The sequence below is a fragment of the Vanellus vanellus genome, assembly GCF_965231255.1.
Source record: "Vanellus vanellus genome assembly, chromosome: 12".
NCBI classification, from domain to species: Eukaryota; Metazoa; Chordata; class Aves; order Charadriiformes; family Charadriidae; genus Vanellus; species Vanellus vanellus.
The window spans coordinates 15,112,305-15,138,898 of NC_138917.1; the positions used below are offsets into that span (position 1 = coordinate 15,112,305).

The following is a 26,594-nucleotide window of genomic DNA, read 5'->3' on the forward strand; positions in this document are numbered from 1 at the left end:
TTGAGCTTAGGAAGATGTTCTGAATTCTGAATGTTCTGAAGTTTTAATAATAGTAGGTTCCCTACCTAAACCAGCCCAAATAAGAAAAAAATTACAGCTTTCAGTCTGGTTTAACTGATACATTTCTAATGTCTTGCTCACAGCTTAGTTGGTTTTTCATGTTTTTATGCTCATACACTGTAATAAATGAAGATTATTTCTTTAACATGCAAGTCTTACAAAATTCTATCAGTTGAAGTAACACTAGACATACATAATTTAAATAAGAATCAAGCAATGAATAATGAGATAATTCCCTCTTGCTTGTGTTGTTGATGCATTATTTTTGCAGGCCTTTACTAAAATTAGAATAAAGATCTCTAAAGAGTTCTTATATTACTGGTTTACCTTTGTGTCCACATTGGTGGAGCACTACAGAAGGCAAAACTGGCCACACAATGGATGCAAATGATCCTTTCAAAAATGATCCTTTAAAAAAAATTATTTCAGTGAGCAATTCGAAGATTTAAAAAAAAGTCAATTACATAGACTAGAAAAATAATAGGAGTGAGAAGGTAAAAATAAGACCTAATATAGGAAACAACAAGTTTTACTTGAAATTTGAAATTATGCACATAGGCAGGACTTTGTCCATCTGCACCCATGTGTCCTCATCACAGCATCAGGATGTGCCCAGCACTCTTCCTTACCCTGAATGAAGACATCCTTCTTTTCATGTAAACCAGTATTGACTGTATTTTCACCTTCATAAGTAAGGTGAAAGTCCTTCATCCTCCCAAAATTATTATTAGGAGGAGGGAAGGGGAGCTGTTACCTGTACGTACAGCAGAGTACTGGTCTGCCAGAAGTGCCGCGAGTTCTGTGGGGAGAAGGGGTGACTGTTAGGGAGCGGGCTGCTTGCATCCTGTGTTTCTCACTTCAATTACATATTTGATTTCTCTTTGCTGTAAAGATACCTGGTGTTATCAAAACAATTAAATTTGGTCTTTGAACTGTAAATTTACCAAATCTAGTGTTCTCTCACTTGACTCATAGTTGTTACACAGATGTATTTAAAAAAAAAAAAAAAAGAAAAAAAAGAAAAAAAAAAACCAACAGAAATAATGACCACGTTATAAATCTTGCTTTCTAATTAAAGCAGAATGCACACAGCTTTCTGTGTGAGAGCCAGTAGGAGCATAAGAAAGGCTTCAATGCAGGTTTCCCTCAATTTTCATGATTCTTTCTCACAGGCTTACTTCCATTTGGGAGTCAATGACAAACTGGGATTATCTGGAAGACCGGACAGGCCTGTAGGATGCCTTGGAACATCAAAGGTCATTGTAAAAAAAAAAATTATATTATTGTTATTAATGGATATTTCAGATAAACATTGAATTAGTCTCTGAATGATTTTAAATAGACTTGAAATGTAATTTTATTTTAAAGTCCTTGTAATGTATTTTGCTATTATGAATGCGCATGCTCTCTCTTATTATTGAACCGTCATATGTTTCTTAGACATCCAATTACAGTAATACTTGGCCAAACCAGGCTGAATGGTGATGTGCTGCTTTAACTGAAATAGAATCTAGAGTTGCACACCTAATAAAAAACAGAGTACCTAAAATTAGATGTGTAGGTTTTATCTTAAATATTTTTTAATTCAACTGTTCCATATTGATTATTACTTTGATAATTTCAAAATACCCTTTTTCCCCTTTCAGCCACTTCAGTGCTTCAAATATTTTAAAGAAAAGATTAATGGAAGCTTTCTCTCTCAACAGATTTATCGAATACTAGGAAAGACTGTGGTTTGCTACTCGATCATTTTTGATCTAAGTGATTTCTACATGTCTCAGGATGTTATGATGTTGATTGATGACATTAAGGTATTTGTAACTTTTCCTTTGAGAAACTGACAAAGATAGAATCTGCAGGTGAATAAACTGCAAAGTTTGATAAAATAGAAGATTGAAAGGGGGGAACACTGTGTAGTGCGTATTCTTCTAATATAAAAATAAACTTGCAGTATGTGCTGGGAAGTGTATTGAGATGAATATCCTGTCAGCCCCGTACAAGTTCTAGTGAGTATCTCTGTCTGACAAAAACCCCTCACACACCAGTGATTGGGAAAGCTGTAGTGCAACAACAAAATTATCGTTTGTTTCTTTGGGAAAACAAATGTTCTTGGCTGAAAAGAGGAACGAGAGCGGTCTGTTTACGGGAAATACGAATGCCTCACCTGGAGAAAGTATTACTCAACTTTACAGAATATTAAAAAATGCCTTCCTTACCTGCAGCAGGCAGCAGTGCAAAGCTTACCTGGCAGGTCCTCTGTGCTTGAGCAGCTCCTTGCAGTGCATGGAAGGTGGCAGTGGTTATTCCATGCCGGGGGCTGTGATTCACGCCCTGGATCCCCACGCGCACTCACTAGGTCATCGCATGCAGTTCAGCACACCGCACTCTGTCTAGTGGTTTAGCCTGTGATCAATAGATATGGTAGGAGTATTATTTTCAGAAAACTTGTGAAACAGCAGTGCTTGAAAGCAGTTTATATTTGTTGAAGAAATCTGTTAGTGGTTTATTAGCTAAGTTTTTTTTTAATCTGTTGGGTGTTTCAGTGCTGTTATTTTAATATAGCTCTTCTAATATCTTGTACTGTGTATTCTGGTTTGTTGTGCTGGTGTATTATTTTTTCTGTTTGTTTTTGATGAACATATTATTTCTTACCTAGAATGCACTGCAGTTCATTAAGCAGTACTGGAAAATGCATGGTCGTCCACTGTTCGTTGTACTTATCCGTGAAGACAATATAAGGTAGAGAGAGATAAAAGCATCATTTGCGGTGTGGTATCTGCCTTATTGGAAGATTAATGGAGCTCTGTTTCAAATTTCAGAGGGAGCAGATTCAATCCAATACTGGATATGTTGGCAGCCTTTAGAAAGGGAATTGTTGGAGGAGTGAAAGTTCATGTTGACAGAGTACAGGTACGATGTTTTTCCTGAATGGTGTGTTCTTACCTAGTATTGGTACATGGTACTTACTACTTTTGTTTTTCATGTGACATCTAAGTATTTCATTTAGTATCATAAAATTAAGGAGTCAAGACCCAAGATATTTGGTAGTTTTTGTTTTATCTTGAAACAAGTGTTTATTTTAATTCCTTTTGGCTAGTCTTTTGAAAGTGATAATCTTCATAGAGGATTTTCAGAAGGGAGAAGATTTTTTTTTTTTTTTTTTTTTTTTTAATGTTCAGCAATCTTGTGAAATCGCCACCAAAGGATAAATCCACAATGTCAAGTGTTGAGGGATTTCTTTTGATTAGATAATCAACGGGGTGGGGGGAAAGGTGCTTCACATATATTAAAATTCTTACAAGAACTAAGATCTAGTTTTAGCATCTTTGCTGTTTGAAGTAATCTTAAAGCAGGAAAGTTGCTTCATTAAAATGTGAAAATTATGGAGTTACGTGCTGCTTTTGGATACTTACGCGTGCCAGTTAATCTTAGTTTACTCCTACTGAAGAACGCTTCTTTTTGTAAGACAGAAGACCAAAGACACAGTTATGATTTCTTGTTCCCTAGAAAATAATGAATTTTTAGAAGAGCTGGGTCATTTGTAAATGAAATACTCATAGCTGTAATGCTTTAAGATATCCTTGTAATTTTTCAAGTATTTGTGTATTTCTACTGGTCACATGTAGGTCATGCAGTTGCTCCTGTTACCATTGACTTTTCCTGTAGCAAGTGCCATTACTGTCCATGGAAAAACTGTGACAGTATTTGTTGTCATGTGGTTTGTTTTGTTTTGTTGTTTGTTTGGGGTTTTTAATTTAACTGCAATAACTCTCTTGCTTTGCATTTGCTTAAACTGACGTATTAACAGGTGAGAAATTTCTCAATCTACATAATGTGTCCTTATTAAGCACTACACTGTTACATTTGTCAGGGAGTGAACTTCCCCTTCCATACTCATTGACATTCTGGAAAGATTCTTATTTTTAAAAACAAAAAGTAATTAGTAGTTTTGCAGTGTTTAAGATGTAGATAGTCATTGGTCTCTGCTTCATTTGCCATCCATTAAAAAGAGTACATGGTAAAACTACAAACTAATGTTTATTTGGCTTTAAGGTCAATGGTAGATGTTGGTGATCAGTGCATTTACTGGTGGAATGTGGTATGCTTTCTCCATCTGTTTAGCTAAAATCTCTCAGTCTTACTGAACAGTTGTCACATTTTGCAGACAGCCTTGTTTCATTATGGTGGAGGATTTGGGACAAGGGACATGGCTAATTAGTGGCGTTTTCCTAAATAATTAATCTATTCCAACAAAATACATATTGCATCTTTGTGAACTGCATTCAGCTGCTTCATTTAGATGCCCATGTGTACACATGCCTAGAGATAGAATGTGTGTCTCTAATTGGGTGAATGCTCTTTTTTCTTGTAAAGCACACAAAATCTAATTTCATTTAAAAATTTGTATGCTTAGAAGACTTGTAGCTCTTTTCCAATTTTCACCTTCATTGTCGTCATGTGTTCAAGCAGATATGCAAGTCAAAGAACAAATGACGCTATGAGCAATAAAACCAAAGCAGGTTTTTTATATTCAGTCATCTCGCAGTGTAACAGATCAATATTTTATGCAACTTGTGTACAATGAAAATGGAATTCAAAAGTTTACAATACACAGTTCTGTTTAGCTAATGAGAACCATCAGAAAGTGGCCTTAAAAACGCTGTAGTACAATAGGTTTCCTCTGGCAGTACACAAATAGGAAATTCCTATAAATTTAGAGTGAATGAATTGTAACGACTACATCAGATAAATGCAACATTGGGTTTCAGGTATGTAATGTTCCGAGACAGGAGTATTTGTAAGCTGCACTTGATGTGCAAACTGAGGGCAGACATGTTCAGATCAAGGAAGAACTAGAGTAGGAAATGCTATTATATTGTGTTTTCCTGAAACATCACTGAGACTGACAGGAAAACTACCCATCCTTCAGGGATCCCTGAAACAATGAGTATTGTGATCCAGACCATGGGTATCACGCGGGACTCTGAGGAATGCAAATCCTTGATCTCGGGTGTTTTCATCTGACCTGTTTTTTGGGTTTTTTTGGGGCATTGATTGATTAAGCTGTACATTGCAGGCAGAACACCAGCAAAAAAGAGACAGCAGCCCTGAGAGACTTCCGCTGTCTTGAGCGAGATCTTAAGAAAGATGAAAAAAGCTGTAAAAGCGTAGAGATATTTGGAACTGTAGATAAAGAAACTGCTTCCTCAATGGAAATCACCAGCAACACACTGAGATTGAAAGATAACTGTATAGTTATATACATTTCTGCACATTTTTTAATTTTTTTAATTTTTTATTTCAGACATTAATATCTGGAGCAGTTGTTGAACAACTTGACTTCCTAAGAATCACTGAAACAGAAGAGTAAGTCTATGTGTAAATAATAACGATGAAGTACTTGATAATTAAAATATTTTCTGAACTATGAAGGAATGAAATATTTTTTTCAGGGCTCCCGTATTTAAGAGTTTGGAGGAGTTGGATCTTCCAAAACATTCAAAAGTTAAGAGACAGTCTAGTACTCCAAATGCTTCTGAACTTGAGCAGCAACCCGATGTAAACATCAATGACTGGAAAAACAAGTCAACATATGAGATCCTGCAGAAACTTAATGTAAGAAAACTTGATAAAAATGCAGCGTAACTTCATTCTCACAAAATAAGAAATTACATACTGGTATTGTTTTTAGGAGCAGCCTACTTAGATCAACATGATTAGTGTCATGGTTCAATGTTAATAATACAGCTAGTAACATAGAATGTCTGACTCTGTGATCGTCAAGGTCTTTTTCAACCTAAATGATTCTGTGTTCCTGTTCATGCTCGGGGAATCTTCTTCTTGACAGTCCTTTATCTTAATCTAGAGAACTTTCTGGCCCTTCATGCTGTAACTGTTGGTTTCCTTTTCTCCCAGCTACCCAAATCGTTTTCTGATATTAAACGACCATCTAAAAGTATGAATAGATATTTTATTGCTAGACTAAAATTCAAAAGGCTTCAACAGTCGGTAATTGCTCTGACAAACTAGTAACTTCTAATGATGCCAAGGGAAACTTCCAATCTGGTGTTTTTCCTGTATCTAGAAGAAAACAACCAGTGACTGCTTCTAGATCAATAGGAACACACGAAGTATTCCACTTGGTTCCCTACGTCATTACAAGCGTTTCTGCTGTAAATGACAGGACCCGAGAACAGAAAATCGGGAAGTATTTCTGAGGCCAAATTATTACAACGTAATTTGAACCATGGAGAAGCCTCTGCAAGCAGAGTGACAAGGATACAGCTTGCATAGGGTATGAAATAGTTGTGAAGACCCCTTAAAAATGGCATTTCTAGACTTTTTTTTTTAATTAAAAAAAAAAGGACCTTTGCTAGGTCTTCTGGTTTTGCTTCACTGAAAATCTGAAGGCTATTAGTGGTTATGTTTTTGCCGTTTTGTTTTGTTTGTTTTGTTTTTTTTTTTTTTTTTTAAGGACTGCAATTGCCTAGCTAGTCAAGCATTACTCTCAGGTATATTGCTTAAAAGGGAAGGACCGAATTTTATCACCAAGGAAGGTAAGAGCTTCTTTCACTTGGCTATTCCGAGTATTTCAGGAAGCAGCTGTATGTTTAGTTGTAATGAACATGAATAATGGCCATGCATGCCAGCAGTTGTGTAGCTATTTTCTTTTCCATTTAAAGCAATTTCTGCATTAAATGGGACATGCACATTCATAGCATGGTGGGGAATGAGCTGCTAAATATGTGAACTCTTCTAGATTGTTTGTAGGCAGGTGCTGTATTGGGTTGTAATTTTGAACACATAGATGTAAAAACCAGGGGATTTGACCTCGTATTGAAAACTGAAACTAAAGACAAGTTTGTGTGTCTGAAACATTTAGTGTCAAATGTGTGAAGCTTTATGCTGAATTTTTATTTTACTTTCATGTAATTAGACTAATTCAATATATCTGTGAATCATACTCTACTCTAATTTTCTATTATGGCTTTGTATTAGAGTACAGGATTGAAATTCATGTAAAATAATTCAGAAGAGGCTACCAAGGCTTGTGGCTTTTGTGCTGCAAGGTTTGGTGTTTTTTTTTCCCCCCAAAGACTGCTCATTTGCTGCCTTTGTTTCTGTTCCTCAGATAAAGAGGAACATTGAGATCAAATAACATTCTTTTAGTTATTCATCAAGCAGTGTAACTTCCCACCTCGTCATAATTTTGCTACAGGACAGCTGGTTCTTGTGATGAAGAGTTGCCGTTTTGCCATAAATATACATTATATCAGTATTGCTATATTTAAAATGTAATGGAAAGCACTGTAAAGTGGAATAAAATTTATTGGCTGATACACAGTGCATAGCTGAAATACAATGTGAATCCAAAGTCCCGGTCAGAATCTGCACGTTAGGCACGTATAGCCTCTGAAGCAGGCTTTTTCGCCACTGTTACCTGTACTGTTGTCAAGTTTTGAGAGCCTCAGGATCCTTCTTTAGTCCTTTGTAGGTCATGTCCTTCCTTGCTCTGTAAACAACTTGAGGCAGACTTCGTAACCTCTGTAAGAAACCAGCACAACCACTTTTGACCATTAGATAGTGATGATGAACTTAAAAACTCTCTTGAAACCATTTAGGTCAAAAAAAGCACTGTTGTCCCCCTGACTGTTCAGAGGTAACTTGAATCAACCTTTTTGTGCCATCCAGTATGAAATAGTAGATGATGATAACCTTTTTAATATGCACCTTGCATTAAACAGTCTGAGTCACTGACTAAAAGTTCCTGTCCTCCTGTGACTGGAGATGAGTGAGACTGACATTAAATAATCACATAATCAATAAAACCTAAATCTAAAAATAAAAGCTGAAGAACCTTGGGTGTTTCAGCTGACAGGCTCGGCTATGATTTTGTGAATCAACTTCCACTGGTCGTGTTGTTATAGATGAACTTAAAGCGCCTGGCATGAAAAACACTGCCATTCTGAGAATTTAAAATCTGGAAGCTAAACGAAGTCTAAATAACGAACATTTGTCACCATTCTTACCTTTAACATAATCGTCCCCACTTGACCCGTGCCCAGTTGAAGAGACGTCAGTATAGCAAGCTGATGCACTATGATCAACTATGGGCTGAAAAAAGAATGGTATCTGTTGTTCTGATTAATGTAAATAATATAGCTCATGCCTTCTCTGAATCCTGGACTACCTACTTTGACTTAGAAGCAGTGCTCTTCCCATTTCCTGCCCTCTTAATTTTAGGTCATGTCTGTACAGCACGATGCTACTTTATTACATAACACTTCACAAAACGTTCTCTTTGGTTTTGACACACAGAAAATTAGCTTGGAGAAGGAGAGTAGTAAATCAGTAATACAATGGCTTTTATATCTGTCCAGTATCCCCTGTTGTACTTTGCAACAGTGATAATGAGCTTCACTAGAGTAGTGCTGTAATGCACCCCATTTCCAAAGCTGGCTCGTGGAGTCGCTTAGGTGGGCACCTCATTGTGGTTATTCAGGGTAGAGCAACAAAACTGTGAAAGAACTTCTCTTTCACGCTCTCCCAGCTTCCTGTAAAATGAGTGTCTCATGTCCCATGTGATTAGCCAGGTGATCTATTGTTCATATACAAAGTTGAAAACAACTGGTGTGTTGGATATCAGCTATTACAAACTTTGTCCAAACATAACCACTTCAGTGACCCTCACTGTCAAGCACAAGACTTCCCTGTTGCTTCCTGTAGGTTCAGCTCAACAAAGAGGTGAGAGAGTGGATAGTGTCTACATCCTGTATCCAAAACATAATCTGTAGTTAGAGGATGTAGCTTATGATGGGGCTGTGCCTTTGTAGGCTAAATCTGTACGTAGATTAATTTTCCCCAGTATATTGCAAGAATAGGCGATATCATAGGTCTCTTTAGAGCATGAGCAGCAAATTTAGCTGAAATGTGGTTTGGCTTCTTGCATAACGGCGTACCACTAGATGATAGGGGACTTGATTGCACCTAAATTTTAGATGTTAAGCACAATAGGTAAGCGCTTTACTAAAGCTGATTCAGAATTAACTGATCTCATAAAATTTCCCTTATTAGTATTAAATGAAAACCTGTGCATCTTTTTTGTTTGTGTTTTGTTTTTTCCTTTTAATGCATTTAGGTACTGTTGCTGAGCATATTGAAAGAATCTATAGACGGGCTGGCAGCAAAAAACTCTGGTTTGTATACATATATCATGTTCCTTTGGTTTTACACCAGGTTTGTGTTTTCTCTAATGTGTTTACAGAGAGAATGGATCCTTACAGAATTAAATGGAGTGAAAGAAATGGACAGCTTTACTGACAAAATTGTATTGGTTCATTGCAGCTGAAGATCTGGTCCATAATGCTTTAAAAAATATTAAAAAGTATTTTCTTACTGTTATCTTTTAAAATATAGGAGGAATAAGCTGGTTTTGCTATGAGTGCTATTGCCAATGGTCAGTTCTTGTTAAATTCAGATAATGGGAAATGAATACTAATATTTCATACAGGGCATGATAAAATATTATCAAAAATTTTCTATAGCAAGACTGGTGATCAAATACAAATCAGTTAAACTGATGCACAGTTTACTACCCTGAAATAATTTGCTTTGAGCCTGACTTTGTTGCAATAACTTTAAAAGGTTTCAGCAAGTAGGCTGGTATTTAAATATTGTTTATTAACTTCTTTGCCTTGAAGCTCAGTAGAAATTTAATTTCTTTTTATCAAAGAAATGAGTTGAGCCTGTCCTGAATTCTGTTCTCTCACTCTGTAACTGTTCCTAACAGATGAGTCTGTAAATGTAAAAACTGTTTTTCATTTTTCATTTTAGTCCGTTCATGCAGTTAAATGGGCCTTTACCAATATTAAGGTAGAACCAAAATACCTCAGTGGTATTTTTCTGTAAAGAATAAAAATCAAAAGTATTTTCAGAAACAAGATATGTAAACTGTTTTTCATTTCTCTTCCATGATTGCCATGTGACATACATATAGGTTGGTGTTGCGCTACAGTGCTGCATTTGCACAGAAATTTTCTTCTTCTATTACCCCACATATTACTACTTTACTGGTACATGGGAAACAGGTAAAGTGCCCAGAAGTCTGAAACAGAGCTCTGTGAGATTTACTTTTTTTGCTTCTTTGCATTTTGATAGTATCAGCTAATGCATTTTTGAAATGCTTTGCTCTTGATCTGAAGAAGTGCGTAGCAGTTTTCACAGGAATCAACATCAACTGTTTGAATTTTTTACTAACACTATAGAATATTACAACTCATTCATTATCTCTGTGGATACATGATTCTTAGTAGCCTCATAGCCTATGCGAGAAAAGCTCCAATGTGGGTCTATTAGGTTTGTATTTTGTCAGGAAATTATTATTAAAAGTATTTATATCTTTAACCACCAGCTGGATATATGAAAAAAAATTATTTTTTTAGAAGTTACAGCTAGGTTTTAACTTACCAGTTTAAACAAGTCTCTTCTTTTTGTGCTACCTCAGCATGGAAAACAAAATAAAGCCTTGGTGTTGCTTGTTGTACTTTCTCTTGCAAAATCTTTCTAACTTTTCCTTCAATAGGCTAAAAAATTACCAAGGTTATCTTGCAAAGTGATGAAAATGTCTCAAAAGAGAAGCTGGCATCTCTTACCCCATCTGTTTTTCAAGATGATGCTGAGAAAAGAACAACAAGCTTTTTATGGAGCTGGTAGTTTAATGAGTTCTAACTACATTTATTTTTGATCCATTAACATATATCTAGATGAAAAAAAATGAAAAATCCATAGATTACATAAAAACTGATCCAAATTCTGCTTTTTAAATAATGTATTTACTGAGTTAGTTCTGAGGTCTCTGCTGTGGCAGACTTCAAACTTATATATGAATTCATTAAACTAGCTTTTGATATGTAGTGGGATTGCTCTGTTTTCTGCCCTCAGGTCTGTTGTGCGCTTCGCAGCAAGTCTTTTAGGTAAACTAGTGGACAGCCTTGCACCATCTATTACTAATGTTTTAGTTCAGGGCAAGCAGGTAAGTCTTTACTGCTCAGAAACGTATTAAGGAACAATAACAGAGAAACTAAATAAACGAGCTTCTTAATTTTGAAGGCCTCTGATACTTCTTTTTAAAGTACCCAATGGCTTAAAAAATCCTTACTGACAAGAAAAATCCAGACGAAAAAAAGATGTATTTAATACTTGCATATATTATGGGCTACTAAATTTATTTAATGACAGAACAATTCTGAAAAGACAGTTCACTGTCTAGACAAGAAGGGAAGAGGCATGATTTACATAACTCCTTACATCTTATATATATATGCCCTCTTATTTCACAAAAGTAGATGGAGTCAAGTGATAAAGCTTCTTTCTAAGACTTAATGAAGATGTAGCCACTCTCTCTGTAACTGAGCATAAGACAACAGATGGGTGGCAGCAAAAAGTCTTTCACGATTTTAGTTTTCTGTTCCAAACAAAGTTTAATCATCAGTGTTCCTTTCTTTCCTAAGGAGGAACTTTTTTTTCTCCCAGCACAACAATTTTAATTAAGTTCAAGAACAGCTGTTTCCAAATAATAGTAATTTAATATATATTTTCACATTAAAATATGTAGATGTGTATACCTACCTGCATGCAATGCTATTATGACAGATTTGTCTTTGTTTTACTCCAGACTGAGGTCTGGGTATGTACTTCTGGCGCTACACAGCTATAGAGGAAGCTGCACCTGCATGCAGCATGATTTCTAGCTGTTTATTTTCAACTCTAACCTCACTTGCCTTCATTGATCCCTTTATAATACTTATCTTTTTATAGGAGAAAAATTAGCATTGCCGTGTTTTACTAACAGTAGATTAAAAGCAAATCAGAATTTTAACAGAATTCCTTTTTTTTGCGATTAAACATTCCAGTACCAGCAATGTATTTTCTTAAAATAAAGGTTATAACTTTAAGGATGCTATTAGAAATAAGAAAAAAACACTATGAATTTAATTCTGAATTTTAAGTGAGCTCCGCAGCTGAAATGTCAGAAATGAAAGACTATCTAAACCTAGTGTACAGTTGTGATTATACAGCCAGTTTTGAAACAAAAGCAGTGGTCTTGTACTTATATTTTCATTTGGAAAATATATTCCATATTTACTGTGGTCTTCAGTGAATTTTGTCATTTTAATAGCATCCAACTAACAGTTCTAATAAGCGTCAGTCATTGACATGAAATTAGTTTCGTACTGTGAAATTTTAACAAGAAAAGCAGAATTCATGAAGTTTCATTTCTGAATTGCTTCTACAGTGCTTTTATTCCTGTCCATATCTTCTGAATTGTTTTCAATATACCGTAGGTGACACTTGGAGCTTTTGGCCAAGAGGAAGAAGTTATTTCTAATCCCTTATCCCCAGGAGTGATTAAGAACATCATCTATGAAAAATGTCATTTACAAGATGAAAGAGAGGCTGTAGTTCAGCAGGAACTTGTCATACATATTGGTTGGATCATCTCAAATTCACCTGAACTTTTCAGTGGCATGCTGAAGATACGAGTTGGGTCAGTAATTATCTACTGTTGTTCTTACTACTACTGTTGCAGGGGAGCAAAAATGGTTTACGTAAGGTGATGCAGCAAAACTTGTATACTTCAGTTTTACATTTCAAGGAAGCCTGCTTTAAATTAGCATACCAAAACCGGGTACACAACTAATCCCCGATTTGCCAGTCAACAGCATGAAGTGGAGGAGGGGTAGTCCTTGTAATAGCCCACTAGAAGCTTTCCTACAGCTAACACCATGAACTATAGGATTTTTCAAAGCTTGATCCCTATCGTGTTAGGGCTTAAAACCAAAAACAGTCTAGTGGGGTTAGATGCATTCTGTCCAGCAAACACGCAGGGGTGAGTGTGCTGCCTCCAGGTCACCCTGTCCTGCCTGCACCTGACAGGCAGAATGTTTTGCCTGGCTCACCTAGGGGCCAAGGAGGCAGTGACCAGCTGGCTAACCAGACTCGGCAGCTCTGGCATAGACACACTGAGTGAGTATTAGCAATGCAGTGGGTTGAAGGGGTTCTGTTAGAGATTGCAACTGGCTTCGTATCCAAACCTGACATAATGAAGTATGCACTCACGTGTCTTAGTGGTGCTTTTGAGACAGGTTCCTACCTGGCAGCAGACATACAGCACGCTGGGTGCCATCCAGAGTTTCCCAGTTGCGGAGTGGATACAAAGTCTGCTCACGGTTTGCCCTCTGTGCGTGGGCAGCAAGGCAATCTCTACAGAAGTCTTTTTATCATGTACTAGGTACAGGTGTGCCGCACATGTGTAAGGCTGGTAACCAGCACAAATTTCATTACTAGTAAACATGTGATGTGGACATAGATTCCTAGAAGCATAATGGATCACACCAAACCGAACACTGGATCTTCCTTTACAGTGCCCCACAGGTAATGAGGATGCACCCAGGGTGTGCTGCTGCCCGCCCGCCCACCAACCAGGCAGGTTAGAGGGACGTAGCTGGAGGCCAGGGATGTACTATACTGGCAGGGAGGGAAGAATCAAGAGGCAGAGAAGACAGTAAGAGCTTTTACTGTGAGAGACTTTCAGGACTTGAGGAAGAAGGAGGGCAAAGTGCACCCTAGGATTAAGGTTCCTAGATGAGGCCTTTAAGAGCTTTTTGCTCACTTGAGCAGTTGCATACGTCATCTGTGTTTGGGGCAAATGGGTAAAGGGTAGAGACTGCATAAATGCAATAATCTAGGAAGGATGCAGCGTGAATTTGATTCCCTTCCGAAACCACATGGTTCTTTTCCAGGTCAACATATGCTTCTAGTTGCATTCTCTAGTTTCTAGTAAGCGTTCAGCTCATAATACAGACTTGTCTAAATCAGTCTTAAAAGTCTGGCAACCATGAGCAACAAATCTCTTGGAAACAGTGTTTTGAGGTACTTAAATTATTTCTTTTCAGAGTTTCAGCACAATAATCTGCCTAAAAAGATAGCTGGTTCTTTTAGAGTGTTGTCTGTAATGGGCTTCAGGTAGAAAAAGCCTTCTGCAGTTCAAATGTATTTACCATCACAGCTTTTCCTAAAGTATTTTGAGACACCAAGGTATACTTCTGATACTCAGTGAATCTGAACATCTGATATCTGGCATAACAAAGACATCGTTCAAGAGCAGTTCTCTACACAAAAATATTTCACTGCCAAGGTAAAGGAAAACTCGTCTTATAAGGTTGCAAAAGATGTCTTATTTTTCTTCAAAAAAAACCCCAAACAACCCCCCAACTCAATAGTATCCCTGTTACAGACACACACAACACTTCTTGACTGCTCATCAGCTACATAATTGTCCAATTCTACACTAAATAGGCTAGGCTAAGCTATACAGAGCTTAGGAACCACAAACCTGAATCAAGTTTAAAACATCATTTACCTACTGGATTGTTCTATTTAATTCTTTGATACAGTGACCTACAAATAGTCTGTGCTGGAATGTTATCGTATTCTGTGGTATCTGCATTTATTTTGCCATCTACAGAAATCGATTATTTTTTCACATTTAGGAAGAAACAGATGCATTTGAATAAGCACTTCTTTGAAGAGGCCAGGTGCTACTGACTGGGATTTACAGAATTAGTGAGCATGCTTTAAAATTAGAACTTACGTGTTCCATCTTGCATATTTTTTTTCATAGAGAAAATACAGCATTTCATCACTGGAGGTGGATACCAGCAGTCTTTTTTCTAGCACACAAGATTCATGCTTCCACTTTAGCAGGACATTCCAGTCATCATAAAAACAAAAGCTTGTCAAATCACCTGTATTACATTTAACTGCAAGTACATCTGTGCTTTTGCACTCAAATAACTTTTCTGTACCCCTACAGGTCCATGTTACTCCTCTTTCCTCCCCTTCCTCATTCTCCGTAGCTAATCCTTTTTGCATTTTTTTTTCTTTCTTCCATGGTTAATGCTAGAAATTCAATTTCCTTTATTTCAGTGCTCACCCCAGTGAGCAAAATTAACCTTCTCACAGAAACACCACTCCAGTTTGATAGTGATTTGATTTAGTGTCTCGTTATTGATTTGTTTTCAGGGTTTCATGTTGAATAGATCAAGTTCATGACAGCCCCATTACTGTAAAAACCTCCAACAAACTGACTTCTACCCACCTTTGTCAGTGAAGCGGTCCACTCTTGACTTTGCTATGTTTTGTAGGCCACTGCAAAGAGAAAATACCAGTCAATGACTTCCACATGGATACATTTGAGTCATCAGTGAAAAAAGAACTGATTCCTAAGCCAGTTGTGTTGGTTAATCTTAGTAACAAGAGAATGACAGTATTCAGCCACTAAAATAAATAAAAGTAGTGTGTTCTGGATAATGTAGTATGTTTGCAGTGCCTAATATTCTCTTGTATCTTGCACCTTCAATGACTGGTCCTAGAAACTTCAAATTTAAAGAACGGTTGAATCAGTTGGCCTGACATCTCAGAATTCTGTGTCATTACTAAGAATCCTTCAGATAAGATTGTGACTTGACTTAAATAAACAAAAACATTCTGTACCTTGTAGGCTAAATAATTAAATGCCTGTGGAATGTGGCTCTTAGGAACACTCTGCATTTTCTAATAAACAGTGTAAGGCTCTTTGACGTAACGCAGACTTGATCAGCTGTTATACGATGGACTGTTTGAAGAAAAACTATTTAAGTTTCTTTTCCCTTTTAATAGTAATACCTACTTGAACTGAAGCGATGTAGATGGTAAGAGACTGAGCTCCGTGCAGTTATCTTGCTTCAGATGTATCTATACATTATTTAATCTTTGATATGCTATTTGAGGCTATAGCACTGTTTTTATATAGTATGCAGAATAAGATTCAGTATTTTCCTTCAATAATTTGCAAAGTTATGCCTCTCTGATACCTAAGGCTGAAAAATGTTCACTGTTGCCATATTTTTATTTAATCAAATCTTTTCAAAAGGGAGTAGCAGAAGAAAGAAAAGCGCGATAGACTGCAAAAAGGAATTTCAAAGGCTAAAACTATGAATAAGCCCTGAAGTCTTTTTAAATGTAAAATCATTTAATTATTATAATTTTTTTAAACTCATCAGCAAAATGCATATACTGTCAGAGCATAGATTTGAGTAGGAATTTTAACTTCAAAAGGCAGGCAAGTGTTTGTCTTAATGAACATGGGACATAAAGGAATATGTGGTCAAATATATCTTCCCTATGAAAAACATGCTTCACAACCCATTTCTTAAAATCTATGCATTATCCCTTTCAGTTTATATCATATTGCAAATAAACACAAAACCTGAGTAAATTCCACAATGCAGTAAAAAGTAGTAGACTATTTATGTGATATTTTGTGCGTGTCCTGACAGCCAAATAGTAGGATCATGTGGAATTCTTACGAGCTATTTTATTAGACTAATTTTTTATCTTTGGAAACTTCGTATTTAATTAATAAATGTATTCCTCCCTTTACTTCAGATGGATTATCCATGCTATGAAGTATGAATTGAAAATCCGTGCTGGGGATATGCCAGCCAAGGACTTATACCAGATGTCCCCTAGTGAAGTGAAGCAGCTTCTGCTGGATATTCTTCAACCACAGCAGCAGGGGAGGTAATGAGATATGTGGGTTTGTGGCACCTGTTTTCATTCATAATAGGCTTTTCATGCAATTTTCGTTTCTGAAATACTTTGTATACATCTGAAATCACCAGATAGCTGCAATCAGTAATATACTTACTTAAGACAAGGTAGCAAAAATGCACTTTTTTCATTCTTTCACCTGTGTCCAGGTTCTGCGATTGTTTCTTTTATATTGCATCTTCCCTTTTTAGCTCTATCTTTGTGTAAGTCTTACTTTGTAATAGTAATCTCTATACTTTGGCAGTAACGTGAGGCATTACGTTCTTTGAGGTGGGGAAAGGAGCCAAAAATTACTCGATACCGTCTACTTAAGTAACTTGTAAGAACAGTTTGTCTGCTGTCCAGTACCCTCTTTCTTTTAGCTCATTATTTGAATTAAGAACAGATTCTTTAGAATTCTCAAGAGAGAGTGGTGCTGCCTGAAACTTGTAATCTTTTCTCCAAGCTGTAAATAGCTGCCAAAGCCAGCAGTCATTGTGATACAAAGCGTGCAAGACAAAAGGTAAAGTTACAGTATTTCCACTTAACAATATTGATAAGAGTATAAAGTCAAGAGTCCTCCGTAGGTTTTACTTCTAGCTAAGTCAGATTAAGCTTTGGTACATAATACTGCTGATAATTTCTGTAGTCCTTGACTGAATGGATAATGGCCTTTTCTCTCCACAAAGAAATATACCACGCATCATACTACTTAATTCAAAACACATTCTGGTTTTTCCCTAATCTATAATGGCTGAGAACCAAGCTCCTTAAATCGGTGTCTATTCTCTTATCTAATTTGTGTCATGTAGAATCTCTCAGTCCAAGTGACTATGCGCTCTGCATCTCCCACATGCTTTTTAGTGTCTTGATTGTGGTTATTAATGCTTGCTGCTTAGTTATGGTCTCTACTCATGTTGATGTTGACATTATTCCTCTAAAACCTTAGCAGAACAACCCTAGGTTTCTCTTTGCAGCATTTTCCATTAAATATTAGGTTATTTAGGAAACAATTTGGTAAATCACAGCAAGCAATTCAAGCGCCATCCTTCATTAGAGATCTTACCTGAGTTGTCACAGTGCCTTCTGCTTTTCATTCCTTTAACATACGATAGCTGGGTCAGCAAAGAGCGCTCTGTTCATTTGCTGAGGATCAAGATTCTTTTTTGGGGGTTATCTGAGTTCAAAAGCTAGCCAGCATATCCTTCAAGACTTCCTATCTTTTAAATTCTTCCTGTACAGTATTACTAGCTCATTTTTTTCCTTACCCATTAGTGACTTGTTTTTAAAAGTTCTCTTTCTGCCAGGAAATACAGAACAATGTCTCCTTGCATTTTTCTTTCTGTGACAGTTTTTCCTACTGTTGTGATTTTTAGAAAAAATCTCTGCTACTGTGATACCATGTATCACTACCAATTAATTTGTCATACATGAAAGGACTAGTGTTATATTTACCTCCCTAACAGTCTCTCCACAGCTAACCTCTCTCCAAGTTTTCATGGAGGGTAAAAATTTTGCTATTTTTGTACCTCTTACACTGGGCTGCAGGATATGATACCCTATAGATATAGTTAGTGACAACAGAATGCAGACTTCCATAGATATTCTTTTTGACCTATTTATGTAGGTCACAAAACTGTGAGTAGCCTTTTTATAATGGAGCATTGTCCTTTTAATGGTCCAAACAGTTATAAAACTCATTTTGCTCATATGTTTACAGGACCCTCTTCCTTACTATAGTAATTTAGATAGGTCAGAGTATTTTTGACATCTTCAAATGCTTCTTTCTTTGTATTAAGAAAACCACCTTTTATTTATATCTTCAACTTGTCTTTCTGTTTTTATGAATGTTTTCTTGTTCTCTGTATAGCTTTGTCCTTGGACTAGGACAAGATGGGCAGTTAAGTGTTTTATTGAGAAGTGATTTATGAGACTTTTGTTTTTCAATTTGTCATGTTAATCCAATACAGTTGTACAGGAGGAAATAAAAACCACTGCATGTTGGCTTGTAATTAGAAGTCAATAGTCAGTCAGTGACAGCTGTAGTATCACAAGTTCTTTAAAGCCTTAACTTTAAATATCTCTTTTGCTCTCATAAAGCATATACCAATTACCTAGAGCTCAAACCTATTCAGAAGATGCGCCGCTTAGTGATATGTTTTTTTCCTCTTTCTTAAAAAAAAAACCAAACCCAAAACAAAACCCAACCCACAACACACTGTTTGTTTGGTATTCTACTGTAGTTGGGAGCTACACTAAAAAACTTAGGAAAAGCGTAAGAACACAGATGGAGTTAGTTGTCTGAATTAGAGTTCTCTTTTCTGGTCACATCTCAGAAGGAATTCTCACCCTTTTTTCCAGTATTTAAGATGGAGGTTTTTCAATGTAAAATCTTTTTGTTATTTCATCAGGCACACTGGCGTCTGCATAAACAAGTAATTTTACTGACAAGTCATTTTATTCTGAGGAAAACCTAAACCCCCTAAAATATTAGTGCTGAATTTAATTTGAGATAGGCTACAAAGTTCTGCAGAACAACAAAGTTGAGCAGGCATTTCCCTCCCTTTCTTCTCAAACAGCCTACCAGAACCAGGTCTTTGAAACACGGAAAGCCATGTTGCCAAGCAGTAATTTAAATGTAGTTTTGCTAAAAAAAATCCCAAACAAACCACAATGGTAAACAATGTGTAATAATAATGTGCTGATTCCTGTGCTGCAAATATCCAAATACTTACGTGTAGAAACTTTCCACCTTTCCTGGATGAGATGCTTCCTGATTTGTTCCCTCTTATTAAGATTATAAAAGAGCTGTTTGTGACCTAAGAAGACATGGAACTTTTTTTTAAAAAAAAAAAAAACCACAAACCTTTTGCAGGAATATTAAACTTGAGACACAAAAGTATTAGTTGCTTTTCATCAGAGCTTTGCTTCGGAGGGGAGCTCTCACTAATATCTCACCATATAAAAATATTTTATATTTAAAAACCAACTAAGGACAGTAACTTTTAGGAAAACTCTTTGTCAAATCTGTGCAGTACTGCTACACGAGACTTAATTGTATATTGTGACTCCACCAATTAAAGACATACCCATGGCTGCCACTTCTTAAAGTCCCATTGCTGGTGTCTCAAACATATTGGCTAAAGCTCCATTGCTGTAGTAATACTGAGAAGGAAAAATACAAAATATAAATTCCAGACTTCATGGTTATAAGGGGACTTCTGAAGGCAAACAGAATTTATGATTTATGGAGAATGTAACTCAGTTTGTTCAAAGTATAACAAAACCATTCTGTTGATTCTTCTAAATTTAGAGGCCACTTGTTTTTCTACACACCATCATAAAAAAACTTCCTTCAGCAATCTTGCTGGAATGCATTTTTCTAACCTGGTATTTAAATTAGAATGATAGGTGTTTCTAATCCATTATCTATTACATTTTGTATTTTATAGATGCAGAACTTCATTGAGCTGTAATTATATAATGAATTCTTTTCCCTACTGCAGTATGATAAAACAGACTTTAATATTATAGTTAATACTGGTTTTTTAAGTTTGTATAAATTTGGCTGTCATGGGTAGCACACAGTGACTTCTGTTTTATTTACATTCTAGTTTATGGTGACTTAAAGTGATTAGACATGATGAATTCAGCCTACAATTGTTACTGTCCCGCACTGTATAGATTTCACAGTTAATTCTTTTCCTCCAGTTACATAAAGCGCACACACACATAAGAATAACATTCTAACCTGTATATGCTGAGCATCTTGATTAATCTTGATTTTGTTTGCTTTAGAGTGTAACTTACCAGAAAGCGTAACATATACTGCATATGCATCATTAATATGTATTTGTCAACACCGGCCTTACTGGCTTACGCCACAGAACATAGCTTAGTTCTGTATCCGTAACAATTTTTTACTTCAAATTCTCAACTTTCTTTGTCCACAGAAGCTGGCTAAACAGAAGACAGATAGATGGTTCTCTCAATCGAACTCCTGCTGGATTCTATGATCGGGTGTGGCAAATCTTGGAGAGAACTCCTAATGGTTTAATAGTGGCAGGGAAATTTTTACCACAGGTAAAACTGGCAAAGATGCTCAGTTATTTATGCTGTACCTTTCTATTATCGGGGAATTATTTTATCGTTAATGTCTATTTTATGCCATAATGTATTACCTAGGGCAGTTTGTTGCTGTTACAAATTTTAAAAAAAAAAAGTATTTTCAAGTTTTTTGTTTGGTTCTGAGCAAAATACAATTAGAATAGAATGGAAGTCAGTTATTTCTATTAAAACCCATTTACAAAATTAAGTCTAGAAGACCCTTTCCAAGTCATGGACTCGGAAGTCTTATCCCTTTTTGATTCTACAGTGGTCATATTTCTTAGTTGCGTATTATTTATTCAAGAAGCAAATAGGCTCTACCTGGAGGTGTTTTTGATTTAATGCAAATGGCCTTTGACTAAAAGTATTATTTGTTTTTCAGCAACCAACCTTATCGGATATGACAATGTATGAAATGAACTTTTCCCTTCTAGTTGAAGATATGCTGCAAAATATCGACCAGCCGGAATATAGGCAAATTATTGTAGAGGTCTGTGGCCTACAATGAATTAAATTTTATAATGTACATGAGTATGTTACAGCTTAAAAGAAAAAAAAGTAACCGAGGTTCAAATATTTGAAGAAATAGCATTCTAAATATAAACACTTGCTTCAGTGGTTTTCCCATAGATTTTGTATGATTAAACAGGCTCCTGTTAACGTGTTCAGAATATACTAAGTTCTTGATGTTCTTCCCCTTTAGCAACTAGATAAATATTAATGACAGTACCAATTCAATTAAGTCAAAGGAGGTGAAAACTAATAAGAATAACTCCAACGTGGCTTTCCTTCAAGTTCCTAGCCTATGCCTTTTCCTAACAGTTTTCTAGGTCCAGGGAGGAGCTGCTCTAAAAGTCAGTTTGCCCTGTGATAGATTCTTTCTCATTTTGCTGAAGCTGTCTAGTAAGTTGCTTTATGCTGCTGAATCAACTAACTTCCACCTTCCTTACATTCCCATACCTAACAGTAAAGCAAGAGGCTATTTAAACTCCTTCTCTAGCACTGCACATAACGTATACTTTTTTGAACAGATCAAGAGCATCTGTACCCTTGGTAACTGTCAGCAGCATTCACTGTTAGTTCGCAAGTGTATGTCTCTGATGGTTGTGAGTATTCCTCCACAGTAAAATCAAATCCATCTCAGTTCTGGCTAACAGCTAACATGCTGCTAGCTGGAACATCCCCAGTTTTTGCTAAAAGATAACATGATTATCAAAACGCAAGATGACCAATATAGACCCTACTGCCCACTTGTACTTATTATGACAGGTCACTCATCATGTTCACCTTCCTATTTTAAACCTTTTAGATATAAGGAATGCAAATTCTCTTGAACTGAGACTTTTTATTGGTGTAAATTGACTGTGTTTTTTATAAGCTTTATCATAATACAGTTATACCATACATGATCATGTCTCAAAACATCAAATGCGTTCAGCGTTTGTTGCCTTTCACCCTCTCCGTTGTCTGAGTACCCGCATTTTTGCAGCCACGCTGTGAACTGAATAAACTGAAAAATAGCTTCCCTGGCTCCCAGCAAAGTTAGATGTTAGTGTCAATCATTTACACAGTGCCCCTAACTAGGTAGTCACCTAAAATTGTAACTTTTCATAAAAGCTATCTTTTTCAGTGATTCTTTTATGAAAGTCAGAATTCTATTATCTGTGCACTATTACCTCTGCCATTATTAAATGGCTTCCTGCTTGAAAGAGGCGTATGCAATTATTAACTGTGCTTGTCTGTAACCTGCATTTTTAAAAATAAAATTTGAAGTCTTACAGTCTTTTTCTGCCTTCTAGTTGTTGATGGTTATATCTGTTATTCTGGAGAGAAATCCTGAGCTAGAGTTCCAGGACAAAGTGGACTTGGACAAAGTGGTGCAAGAAGCATTTCATGCCTTTCAGAAAGATCACAGCAGTCCAAGGGGAGCTGAAAAACAAGTGAGTAAGATATTACTGACTTATAGAATTTACCATTCTTATTGAAGTTAGTTATAAATGTTAATTTTGTATGGTTCAGAGTAAAAAGCAATTGGTAGGAGTTCAGAATGGAACACAAATAAGAAATTAATATACCCAAGTTCTGCATAAACCTGCAAAGAGCCTATAAGCAGAGACAAAAGATATGCACTTATTTTATTGCAGAATTTTGAATTCAAACTGGTACGGTAAAGAAAACACTCACAATGTTACATAGCTCTGAAATGAGAGTCCGGGTAAAGCTGAAGTAGTTATAATACCCATTAAAGGGGAAAGAATTAATCGAGGGAGACACTAAAACAGAGGAGTTAAAAATAACAAAAAAAAAGAAAAAAAATGAAGCTCAGCAAGGAAGCGTGAATTTAGGATCTTGTGAACACAGATACTAAGAAAAATTTAGTAACTGAAGAACTCATGTTGATAATACTAAGGTAAGAACTTGAAATGCAAAACTGTCCTTAGCTACTGATTTTTGGGCTAGAGTTGTGTTCATGGCCTAGCAAGCTTTTACTCTCTAAGTCTTAAAATCCAAATAAATTAAACTTGCTCATAAAATAGCTTTTAAGATTTACTTTACTAGGATTTTAGCTTTTATGCTTTAAAGACCTCTGAATAGTCTTGCTACAAGTTTTGACGCCTCAAAGCTCTGAAATTCTGTAGTAAAGCCGGGTTCGTTGAACTGGTTGAAGGAGGAAATATGAGTAAAGCAGTGTTGTGGACAAGTCCCTGTGCTACTGTAGATGATCTTCCTTGCTCCATCTGGCATTTTATTGTGCACAATATATTCGGAGAATCTGTGCTAGCTCTGAATAATCTATCGATTCATGACATATTGATAAGCAACAGCGCATCCTGTTGCTGAATTTAGCTCCTTTAAAAGATGAGGAAGTGTGTGCTGTGTGCTCCTTAAGAATTCTTTCAAAAGTTTCAAGCCACTACTTCTTTGTAAAAAGATTTGAAAGCAAGCCAGATATCCAGCCCTAGCAACATATCACTTGCATAATACCTTTGTTTTTAAAAGGACATAATTTTCTTGAAATTATCATTGTTTTGGCCTGCCTATTTTGGAGGTTAATGACTCTGTGGTTGCAGCCATAGCAAAATCAGACTTATCCACACAAACAGCTATTAAGTGCCAGCTCGGCACAGTATCTTGAATATGCTACTGACTTCTGTGACAAGCTGGAAATCCCCAATGGCTAGAAACAGAAAGAAAAATCCCAACTTTTACTGGTGCTGCCCTAGCCTCCATTGAAGTGGTGGATTTTTTTCCAAGCCCAGATCTACTTAGAATGATGCCTTTTTGTCTCTTAGAAAGAAATTCCAATTTACAATTGTGAATAGTAACTTTAAGATTATTGTTGGAAACCTCAACTCCTTACATTCAAATTTTATGGAACCCGACTGTTCCATATCCCCAGGTATTCCCAATGGCAGTTAACTGTAGCCTATTTAGGATTGTTCTGATGCTACTCTGTCTCAAGTTTCCCTAACAAACACTGCTAAGAGAACTCCAAATTTGTCTGAACTATGCTCTTCTATTAAACTGACTTGCAAATATTTGGAACTTTGTTAATTCCCTGTTAACAGGTAATAAATGTCAGAAGTATTTACTCCAGTAATTTCAAACACACCCTAAAACTACTGAAGTCTACTCTTTGGACCACACAATCTCTGCCCTCGATTTAATAAAAGTAACCAAATTCCTGAATTAAAGCATTGAACCTTTATTACAGCAGCCAATATATAATTTGAGAATAAGCAGATGTTTTAACATCATTAACTGCAAAACAGGTGTTCAGTGAAGGAAACCTATTTTGTTGATCTGATTAATGAATTAGTTCATGTGCTACCTGTGGTTTGGTTCTTGGATGTAAAAATTTTTTTCTTCTTCCAAATAAATCTTTAGTCAGTATCTGTACATCCGGCTCACAATCATACTGTGGCAGCACAGTAAGTAAACCACATAGGAATCATCTAGCTGCATGTTACAATAGAGTGGTGGTTCTCTGACACCTATTACATTTAAAAAAATATTAAGGTGGTGTTATCTGTACAGGACTGGAAAATTCAGTAAAGAAATATATGCAATGCATTTTAGTAATCTGTTTTCCACGTGTCCAGGTAAGTATATGTTGGAGACTTCTGGAAATTGAGCAAAATTATTCTATAGCTTTAGAGTCTGAAAAACACATTTGCATTTCTAATGTATTTGTGATGTTCCTCCGGTTTGCCTGTGTTTGGCTGCTTTCCATAATCAACACTAATGGAAACATCTTTTCCCTCCCCTGCAGGATGACATGATGGCATTCTACAACACTCACCCAATGGGAAAAAAGGGAACATGCAGCTACTTGAGTAAGGCTGTGATCACTCTATTGCTGGAAGGGGAAATGAAACCAAGCAATGATGATCCTTGTACCATTAGCTAAAGCTTGAAACACAACATAGGAATTGTTGGTTTATTTAGCATTCTATGTATTTTTCATGCATATATTAAAAGTGCTGTTTTAAAGAGTAGCCCTGGCTAGTAATATAAATGCATACTGTTCTTTGCTGAAAGAAGTGCCATTAAAGATACTAAGTGCCACATAATTTTTTTCCTTTCTCAACTATGCAGCATGAAACTCTGAGCACATGAAGTTAGTCCTATGATATGATATTTAAGTTGAATGGGATTGTATTTATGATCTTAAATTATGCATTTAAGATAGTTGGTAACTTGAAGAGAAATGCACTATGAGATTTTGTCTTTATACCTCTATTTATTTCTAATTACAAAGAAGTTTATTGTAAATTCTAATGAAATTTAGAAAATACCAGAATTAACATGCATACCAATCAGTGTGGAAATAGGATAATTGGATTATTTTTTTATTATTCTGCACACAAATTGGTGGTTAAAATTAAATAGTTGTTGTTATTTAAAGTTACATTTAGGGTGTTTGTTTTTTTTAATTTACCAGTTGATAATTTCATCCTAATAGAGCAACTTTTCGTCTCTAGCAATAAATATCACTGCGGTTTCCCGCTTGTTGTTTAAACATCTATAAGTTAACATGGGAAACATGGTAACAAGATAAAAGTTTGTTTTAAAAAACAGGTAAACAAGCTGTACTTCAAATTAACATAAATTAAGAGAAACTTTGTATTACATAAGCTATCAATGCATTAAAGAATTCAAGATACACTTATTTATCTCCTAAATGTGTGAAAACACTGTATGCTGTATGCTTTATTTTGGTGAAAGTAATAAAAAGCAAATGCTTGTAAAAAATCCTGTCAATAAAAATACTTTAAGTTACATGCAAAGACTGGTGTTGACTTGAGTAGCAACCTTTAATGTGCTACTGAAACCACCTTGAATAGATCATTTAAGTGCCTCTTTTAGCAGCACAAAATATACTAAAGCTTTAGAACTGGTCCTCAAACATTTTGATAATTAAATTAATAGTTACCAGCTACAACTCAACTGTCAATAAATTGTTACCATGTTGATAGTAAAGGCAGGTATTTTAACTTACTTAGAGGGCAAAACTAATGGCAAAAGTGATGGAGTGAATCTGGGCACAAGAGGAGTAATTAATTATTTGAACAGACTTAGGGAGTGGTTCGTACTTCCCAGATTTGCAGAACTTCCCCAGAAATCACAGAATCAATCCTTCTCAAACCATAGTGCTAGAAGAATTTGATGAGGAATGACACTAAACTGTTAAAAAATCTCTTGTCAAATGATATGGAGAATGATTAAGGTTGTAAAAGCTAATTTTGTGCTAATAGATTAGTGGTCCTACTGCTCTTCCCTGGTGTAATACA

At 36.0% G+C, this 26,594-nt stretch overlaps 1 protein-coding gene across 5 annotated transcripts in view; it reads left to right on the forward strand.

Annotated features, from left to right (window-relative positions):
* Positions 1-26,082, forward strand: part of PHKB (phosphorylase kinase regulatory subunit beta) — an 86,047-nt gene extending 59,965 nt beyond the window's left edge. For 2 of the 5 annotated variants that reach the window (XM_082489182.1, XM_082489184.1), the window contains exons 17-31: positions 1,233-1,316; positions 1,767-1,871; positions 2,717-2,799; positions 2,880-2,970; positions 5,366-5,427; positions 5,514-5,676; positions 6,536-6,617; positions 9,200-9,257; positions 11,002-11,092; positions 12,405-12,607; positions 16,549-16,683; positions 20,646-20,775; positions 21,182-21,289; positions 22,599-22,739; positions 25,073-26,082. In XM_082489182.1, coding sequence (XP_082345308.1) covers positions 1,233-1,316; positions 1,767-1,871; positions 2,717-2,799; positions 2,880-2,970; positions 5,366-5,427; positions 5,514-5,676; positions 6,536-6,617; positions 9,200-9,257; positions 11,002-11,092; positions 12,405-12,607; positions 16,549-16,683; positions 20,646-20,775; positions 21,182-21,289; positions 22,599-22,739; positions 25,073-25,210 — 1,674 coding nt within the window. In that variant the 3' untranslated portion in view covers positions 25,211-26,082. Of the gene's footprint in view, positions 1-1,232; positions 1,317-1,766; positions 1,872-2,716; positions 2,800-2,879; positions 2,971-5,365; positions 5,428-5,513; positions 5,677-6,535; positions 6,618-9,199; positions 9,258-10,057; positions 10,149-11,001; positions 11,093-12,404; positions 12,608-16,548; positions 16,684-20,645; positions 20,776-21,181; positions 21,290-22,598; positions 22,740-25,072 lie in introns of all 5 variants that reach the window. The other 3 variants (XM_082489180.1, XM_082489183.1, XM_082489181.1) reach the window with 2 other exon arrangements.
* The last annotated feature ends 512 nt before the right edge of the window (positions 26,083-26,594 follow it).